This window comes from Hyperolius riggenbachi, chromosome 4 (assembly GCF_040937935.1).
Source record: "Hyperolius riggenbachi isolate aHypRig1 chromosome 4, aHypRig1.pri, whole genome shotgun sequence".
NCBI lineage: Eukaryota > Metazoa > Chordata > Amphibia > Anura > Hyperoliidae > Hyperolius > Hyperolius riggenbachi.
The window spans coordinates 475,988,242-475,997,345 of record NC_090649.1 but is presented as its reverse complement, the minus strand read 5'-3'; the positions used below and the strand labels follow the sequence as shown (position 1 = coordinate 475,997,345).

Below are 9,104 nucleotides of genomic sequence, written 5' to 3'. Positions count from 1 at the left end.
CCCCCTGGGCTACAGGCCCCATAACAGCTGCAATGGTGATCCCTACGGCACTACTCATACATATTAGGTCACAGAGGTGCAGGCTTGTGAAGGAGAGGGAAGGGGGGAGTTACATATATCAGACAGGATATATGAAGTTTTGACTCCTGCCATTGCCAGTTCTGCAGTATAAAATATTCTGTAGGCGATGTCTGTAGATGGCAAAGAGAGCAGAATTGCTAACAGCCTCATATTGAAAAATACCCATTTCTAATAATACTGGGAAGTCTGGTAACTGCTTGTATTTCATTTCAGTTACTGGTAAACGTTTCACTATCATGACTCCAGTGTCTGATATCATTGTAAAGCCCACAGCACAACAGCTGACTGTAAATTCCACTGAGCTCATCGCAAGGAACCCTTTCAAACAATCAGCCATACGAGTCGATCAGGACGAAACCTGTCGTGTGTGTGTCACAGATGTGGAGTTTTTTGGTGCAGGGTTTGGGTGACACAGGAACTGGCTATTTCACAGGTTAGAGTGACAGGGGCAGCGCAGAGCAGCGAGCTCTCAGTTCCCTGTCACTTCAGTGCTGTGGTTTTGCTGTGAGTTTCCTCTGAGTTTCAAAGGCCTCTTCACGTGACTTACTTGAAATGAGCTGAAGGCCCATTCCAAGAAGAAGAAGAAGAAGAGGCAGAGAAGCCGATAAAGGACGGTGCTGAAGAAAAAGCCCACTCAGTCATCAAGGAGGGCCACTCACCTACGAAGAGAAGAAAGGGGGTAAACTGCCACTATCGGCCAACTGCTGCACCCCCTCTCTAATAGGTGCTGAACGGGCCTAACATCAGAAGGTCTTCTTTGATAAAGCGAACGCCCCAGGTTTTTGGCCCATCTGTGGTGGGCTTTCTGATTTCCAAGGGATCTTCTGCTTTTCTGCTCTAGTTGGATGAGGACCTCAGCTTCAGTTTGTGGCTTCCCCTGGCTCTCCCCATCCTCAGAGCTCGCATCCCATTAGACACGTGTGGGTACCACCTCCGTCTCCTCCTCCAACCCCTTGACTGCTGCAGAAAGTCATCTAATGTATGCAGTTTAACCCCAGCTGCTCAATCCAGACAGCATGTCACAGAGATCGCCGTCTGCCAGCAGCTCCTACGCCCGGAGTGCCCCCAACACGTCCGGATCAGAGGCTGATGCTGTCTCACAGGTACTCTTATCTTCTGAGTGTAGTACTTTTGTGGTCAGCAGTGTTTGTGCTTTAGCTTTTTGGGGTTTTTTGTCTCTTTTTTTCTTTTCTCTTCATTTATTTGCAGTTGCTGTTGATACTCTTTCTTCTTATTCATCATAACACTTTTTTCTTTGTATTTGCAGCAACAGAGTTGTTCATTGTTATTTGTATGTTATTTATTTTTAAAGAGGAACTGTAGTAAAAATAAGAATTAATAAAATTGTTTTTTTTTTTTTTTTACAATATTCATTTATAAATGATTTAGTTTAGTTTTTGCCCATTGTAAAATCATTCCTCTCCCTGGTTTACATTCTGATATTTATCACAGATAGCAACATCTTTAGTCCTGTCAGGTGCAGCTCTGCAGAATGTTTGTTTCTAAGAATTCCAAAACCAGTACAAAATATACCTGTCTCCCAGAATGCTTGGGGTGGGAGGGGGGGGGGGGGAATTCTGCATAGCTAAACAGCCTAGGCTAATCATCACCTGAATAAGTTACTGCATTCTACTTCATTATGGTACTCTTAAGACTAAGGGCTCTTTCACACTAAGACGTTGCGTTTGATGCGACGTTAAGGTTGCACAGCGTGCCCCTAACGCAGCGCATGTAGGTTATAAAATTGGACGTTATTTTGTACTACGTTATGTGTCTCTTGGTGCACAGTTTTTGTTGCATACTGATGGAACGAAAACGGAGCATGCGTTACATTTAAAAAATAAAAATAAAAAAAATTACTGAGCATGTGCAACACACATAACGCAGCAAATGTATTGCTAAACGCACAGCATGCAGCACTCTCTAAATATTGCTGCACGTTACACACAACGCAACGTGTGCACTGTGGATGTTGCACAGACTTTGTATTGCTGTGCGTTAGTCTGCTTTGGAACATTTTCTAACGTGCGGCTTTAACGTCCCGCTGTGAAAGAGGCCTAAGGACAACAACATGTAACGCACTCTAACTTACAGCAATGAAAAATCAATGGGCTGTTCACAGTGCAGATGTTGCGTTGGTGTCTAACGCTGCACGTTAAATGAAAGTGCTGCATGCCGTGCATTATACACGTTTTTAGCTGCGTTAGACTGTTTGCACATGCTCAGTAATGTTTGTTTGTTTGTTTTTTCTACGCATGCGCCGTTTTCGGTCTATCACTGTGCGACGAAAATGGCGCACCAAATGCAGGGCTAAATAACATCCAAATTATAGTCTTTCAATGCGTTGCATTAGGGGCACGTTATGCGACCTTAACGTCGCATCAAACGCAACATCTTACTGTGTAAGAGGCCTAAGAGTACCGGTGGTTAGTACTCTCACCTTTGTATGTTCCTACCGTGTCTGTGTGGGTTTCCTTCAAGCACTCCTGTTTCCTCCCATATCCCAAAAACATACAGATAGTTAATTGGCTTCCCATGAATTGCCCCTAGACTACAATACATACAGTACACGATACACACATAGACATATGACTATGGCAGGGATTAGATTGTGAGCTCCTCTGAGGGACAGTTAAGTGGCAATATACTCTGTACAGCACTGCATATAATAATATGTTTAGTTTCATTGGTACCAGAGTTTTTTTTTCTTTTTATTAGCATGATAGTTTTAATTTTTAGTCTATATTTTCTATTCCTTTACATATTAGGCCTCTTGCACACTGCACGCGATTCCGATTCAGATTCCGCTTTTTAATCAGTTTTTACATCCGATTCAGATTCTGATTTGCAGTGTGCAGGGAGCAAACTGCAAATCAGAATCTGAATCGGATGTAAAAACTGATTAAAAAGTGGAATCTGAATCGGAATCGCGTGCAGTGTGCAAGAGGCCTTATACAGTACTTTATTATCTATTTGTTGAGGTTTTTTTTTTTTTATATACACCACCATTGTCTTATTCTTTTTTGTGTGTTTTTAGTTATTTTAATTACTCTTAATATTATCTAGATAAGTGTTGTCATAGATTATATGTGTAATTTTCTCTAAGGGCCCGTTTCCACTTGAGCCACAGTGCCACACGCGTCTGTAAGACGCACGGCGGCACTTCCGGGTCTGCGGGTGTGCAGACCTATCGCATCAGCCGTGCCAATCACGGCAATGGGATTCGCAACCTCCCGCACCATTTCGGATGAAAATGTCGGCTTAATTGCTAGCGATAAGCGATTCAGCCGGCGGTGCCATTATACCCTATGGCAGAGTTTCCCAGCGCGATTTGCCTGCGGGGAAACTGTGTGCGGATTCGGTACGGAAATCACGCCAGTGAAAACAGGCCCTTAAACCTGGTACACACATTCAATTATGATTGGCCAATCACTGACTAATTTTACCACCTCCATCCATACCCACACAACATATCTGTTGACTCTCATACTACATGCAGGTGGACATTTGGTCAGTGATTGGCCAATCATAATTGAAAGTGTGTACCAGGCTTCGGTAAGAAACTTTTTTCAATGATTGGTCAATTTTACCATGTTCATGTAGTATGAGAGTCTACCTACACAATCTGTTTGTGATATCCCTTATACTACACAGAGGTGGTAAAACTGGCCAGTGATTGGCCAATCAACATTGTATGTGTGTACAAGGCTTAAATAAAATCTGTAATGTAAAAAAAACCCTCTGGGGGATACTTACCTCCGGAGGGGGAAGCTTCTGGATCCTAACGAGGCTTCCCCCCGTCTCCGGCAATCCAGCGCTGCAGCCCCCAAACAGCGGCAAGGTAAATATGTACCTACCACGATCCTGCACAGGGGCATTAGCAGCTCTCCATTTGGGTTAAAGAGGTTAAGGCGGAGCTAGCCAAACCCAATCGGATCCGCTCTACTGTGCAAGCGCGAGTCCTTTTGTGCCTGCGCAGTAAAGCGGATATGATCGGGTTTGGCTATTCCCACCTTACCTGAACCACTAGTGCGCCTGCGGAGGATTGCAGGGGAGGTTTTAGGGGAACCAGCGCTGGATTCCCTGCAGCTACAGGGGATGGGGAAGCCTCATTGGGACCCCTCCCGAGGTAAGTATCCCCCTGAGGGCTTTTTTTTTTTAAGTACAGGTTCTCTTTAAAGTTATGTACTCATGTACATGCTAGATGGTTCTGGTGTGTGTACAGCTCCACCAACGCAGCGTGGCGATACAAGGCTGCCCCTGCATGTGGCGCTACAGCCTGCGGGCTGCATGGACAACTGTAGAGTGCTTTGGGGGCCACCGGAGAAGGCTCAGCGGGCCACATTTGGCCCCGGGGGCCCTACCTTGGACATGTTTAGCTATGTGGAAACATCCTGCCAGAGCATTCTGGGAGACAAGGTATATTTTGAATTGCCTTTGGAATTCTCCGAGAGAAACATTCCACGGAGATGCATCGGACAGGGCTAAAGATGTCAGCACCAGTGATACGTTTCAGAATGTAAATCAGGGAGAGGAAAGATGTTACAATGCGCAAACACTGACTAAGTAATTTATGAATGAATATTGTAAACAATAAGCAATTTTATTCATTAAGTTATTGTCACTACAGTTCCTCTTTAAGGTTTGTTATCAGAACACCATCGGGTATTTACAAGACTTGACATTGCTGTGTGTTGGAATTGTTTTATTGGATGTGCTCACGGTGACCAAGTAAGAACACCTGTCATATTTATGTCATCTGAAGAGTTCACATCCAAGTTCTTGTAGACATGAGATGATTGGCATCTATCGTGGTCGGTTTGGCCTGGTGGAGTGACTCCTCTTCTGCCTATTTGAACAACGGCCACAGAAAGCCATTTACATCTGACTGTTGATCACTCTTGTTTGACCAATAGATGTCTCTTTTGCAACAAGGTTGTATGGCAATGCCAGCCAAAGCTGACTTGCCTTTCTCCATTCATCACCAGGGCCGTTTTTAGGCATAGACAAACCAGGCAGATGCCTGGAGTGACACCTGAAGGAGGAGGCACCACAGAGGCACAATGCAAGGACACAGAGGCAGGTGAATGTATACAGAACGTGCCTCTGTGTCCTAATATGATTTCACAAACCCACCTTGGGGTTCTCTTTAAAGGAAATGTCTGAGCTATAAGAAAAAAAGACATCTACGATGTTTCAGATGGCGACCTCGGCTGGTCGGGATCTTTTGTGCCAGCTCAGAACACTCCAGACCACGCGGACGTGATTGACAGCGGCTCTCGCACACAGGCGCAGAGGATGCCGACCTGGCGAGGTCGCCATCTGGAACCAAGGAGATCCCGGGACACTATTGCAGGCTGGAACGCAAAGAAAGATACGTGTGGCTCAGGGCACGCTGGCTCAGTTGCCGACGTCTTACAAGTCGACGATATGAGCAAACAGAAAGTAGCTGGCGGCGGGAGAACGGAGGATTGTGGAGGAGCGGCGCGGGACAGGAAGGCTGCAAGGGGCTGGCAGAAGGCCCAGGTAAGTGAAGCACTTTGTTTTTTTTTTACTTTTCAGTTCCACTTTAAGTTGTAAGGGCTCGTTCACACTAGAGGCGTTTTTTGGAATTTTTAAGTGCAGGCGATTTATACAAATTGCGCATACACTATGCTTTCCAATGAGATAGTTCTCATTGGGGCGTTCCGTTTGCTTGCCACTGACAAAAGCGCCGCCTGTACCATTTTCAGGGCGATTTACCCTTAATGGAAGGTATAGGAAAAACGCAAAACGCTCACAGAGGCCTCAATTCACAGAGCTTTATCAAACACTTTATCAAACGTTTGCTAATTTACCTCATGGGTAAAATCTAATTTTGAATTCACTAAGGTGTTATAGATTTATTGAACATTTCATCGATAAAACATTCGATAACCCTATAACACCTTAGTGAATTCAAAATTAGATTTTCCCCATGAGGTAAATTATCAAACGTTCGATAAAGTGTTTGATAAAGCTCCGTGAATTGAGGCCAAAATCGCTTTTTGCAGCGAGTACGTTCGCATTTTTAAGAATAAATACGTTGTATTTATTATTTTCCGGGTCAAAAAGTTTGCTTCCTGAATCGCGAAAAAAAACCGCTCGGGAAAAGCACTTAGAAAAGTGCTTTTAACAAAAACGCAATGCTCACCCAAGCGCCGGGAATCTCAAAAAAAAAAAATTGCGAACGCTGACGCGATCGGAACGCAATGCGAACAAGGCCTAATTGTTTTAACTTTTGCACTTCTGGCCTGTAAAGACCAAGGTTGTACATAAACAGTATAATGTCTGTTATAAAGTGGCTGCACACCTCTCATAACAATTGTAGGAATGGTTTGTATGCGAGTTACGGTTGTAAGTTCGGGTTGGTGGAGAGGTGTATCTAGCTCGGTAATAATATATGTATCCCTCGTATACCTATTTTTTTTTAAAATACGATTTCTGCACATAATTTAATAATGTGTTAATGGTAACAGCAAAATGAATTAATTTTTATTCAAAGGGGGAGGTTGAAACCAAAGTTGGAAAGGTTAACATAGGATTTCTTGCCTGGGGCACCAAATAAGCCAGAAACAGCCCTGTTCACCACCACATACCCTGCATTTACTAAAAGCACTCTGCTTCAGCAGCTAGTTTGTGCATATCCTGCAAGGCCAGGACATTAGACTCTGTAACATGAAAAACCTCCCCTGGGGGGTACTCACCTCGGGTGGGGGAAGCCTCCGGATCCTAATGAGGCTTCCCTCGCCGTCCTCTGTCCCACGGGGGTCTCGCTGCAGCCCTCCGAACAGCCGGCGACATGCCCGACTGTGACTTCAATATTTACCTTTGCTGGCTCCAGCGGGGGCGCTGTGGCTGCTTTCGGCTCCGAAGTAGACGGAAATACTCGATCTTAGTCGGGTCCGCTCTACTGCGCAGGCGCCGAAAACTTGCGCCTGCGCAGTAGAGCAGACCCGACGGCGATCGGGTATTTCCGCCTACTTCAGAGCCGACAGCTGTCAGAACGCCTGCGCAGGAGCCGGGAAGGTAAATATTGACGTCACCGCTACACGGAGGGCCGCAGCGAGACCCCTGAGGGACGGAGGACGGCGTGGGAAGCCTCATTAGGACCCGGAGGCTTCCCCCACCCGAGGTGAGTACCCCCCAGGGGACGTTTTGTCGTTACAGTTCCTCTTTAAGATTACAGGGGCAGCATTTTTGTACTGTGTTTACACTAACAGCATGCAGTCAGAGTAGGAGGAGAAGAGAGCGAGGTGAAGAGGTCATCATTGGGGAAAAGCAGCTTGTTGTGCTGTGTGAGGAATCTGACAGTGAGTGAGGAGGGGGAGGCAGGAGAGCAGCAGTGTTTTATATGACTTGCACAGCAGAAGGGAAGAGGTGGCACTGGTGTCCTGACTGAGGAGGAATGGAGTGGCTGCAGGTGAGCAGTTTGTCACAGACTTACAGCCAGCCGGTGTGCTATTGTGTTCAGCTGCAGCATGTCATGAGAGAACATTAAATGAAGCAGAGTAAATTGTCAGGTGCTGTGCGATCATTCCAAATCGGAAGGGGGGAGGGGTGGCCATCCTCACAAGTTTGCCTCAGGCAGCAAAAAGTCAAGAACTGGCCCTGCTCGCTGTAACAATGTTGCCCATGTCAAAGATCTTTTGGACCCTAAAGGTGGCCACACACGATACAATAAAATGATCCGATTTTACAGTAATTCGATAAAAACGATAGTATCTCCCGAAAAAATCGAAAGCTTTTTTTTCATTCGACTGAAAAATCCAATCGGATTTCCCGTTTTCTTCGATTTTAATCGATCCGGACTGCCCGATATTTTTCTTCAATCTTTCTAAAGATTGTATGGTGTGTGTTGGATTGTCAATTTATTAATATACACACCCTAGCAATTTTGTCAGTTTCCAATCATTTTTTATCATAATTGGGGGAAAAATTGAACATAGGTGTGTGGTACATTGGTCATATTTTTGAAATGTTACAATCAGTCAGAAAAATTGATTGCAATTCTTAAATTGAACAGATATTTAAAAAATTGTATGGTGTGTGGCCACCCTTAAGGTGGCCACACACCATACAATTTTTTAAATATCTGTTCAATTTAAGAATTGCAATCAATTTTTCTGACTGATTGTAACATTTCAAAAATATGACCAATGTACCACACACCTATGTTCAATTTTTCCCCCAATTATGATAAAAATGATTGGAAACTCTAACAAAATTGCTAGGGTGTGTATATTAATAAATTGACAATCCAACACACACCATACAATCTTTAGAAAGATTGAAGAAAAATATCTGGCAGTCCGGATCGATTAAAATCGAAGAAAACCGGAAATCCGATCGGATTTTTCAGTCGAATGAAAAAAAAGCTTTCAATTTTTTCGGGAGATACGATCGTTTTTATCGAATTACTGTAAAATCGGATCATTTTATTGTATCGTGTGTGGCCACCTTTAGGCTTGCCCATTTTTCTTTCCCACGTCCTCATTGAGACCACCACTGGACGCCGGGCCCCTCTGGAAGTTCTCGGCCGTACTCCTCAGTCCTGAGTTTGCGCAGGTGAAGGACGCCTCACATCTGCGCAGCTGCTCAGAGCCGTTTAGTGCGGCGGTGCTCATGGCAGTGGATGGGGGTGTGGCCACATGCACTCTTCAACAAACCCTTGTCAGGGGGGTTCAGGGGATCCCAGCGCTGGGTTGGTGGAGGCGAGGGGGGTGGGAGAAGCCTCTGGTTTATTCAAGGCCTTCCCTCTAATGGGGTAAGTATTTATGTGGGGCACTTTTTTCCATTCAGTTTTCCTTTAACACACATCATCCTCAGCAACTGTCTATTCAGGATGTCATTATGCACGGATGCTCTCTGGCGGTTGTGGTGTGCGCATGCAGACTTGGGTGGCGGCGGTGTTCGCGCTGGATGTGTAGTGTGCGCATGCAGGCTTTTGGGCGGAGGTGACATTTGCGTTGTGGTGCGCATGTGCGCATGTAGTATATAAGACA

The 9,104-nt window shown here is 45.1% G+C and overlaps 1 protein-coding gene across 1 annotated transcript in view; it reads left to right on the top strand.

Annotated features, from left to right (window-relative positions):
- The first annotated feature begins 691 nt into the window (after positions 1-691).
- The window catches only part of BATF3 (basic leucine zipper ATF-like transcription factor 3), a 31,787-nt gene continuing 23,374 nt past the window's right edge, over positions 692-9,104 (top strand). Inside the window, exon 1 of the mRNA XM_068279696.1 lies at positions 692-1,184. Coding sequence (XP_068135797.1) covers positions 1,098-1,184 — 87 coding nt within the window. The 5' untranslated portion in view covers positions 692-1,097. The remainder of the gene's footprint in view (positions 1,185-9,104) is intronic.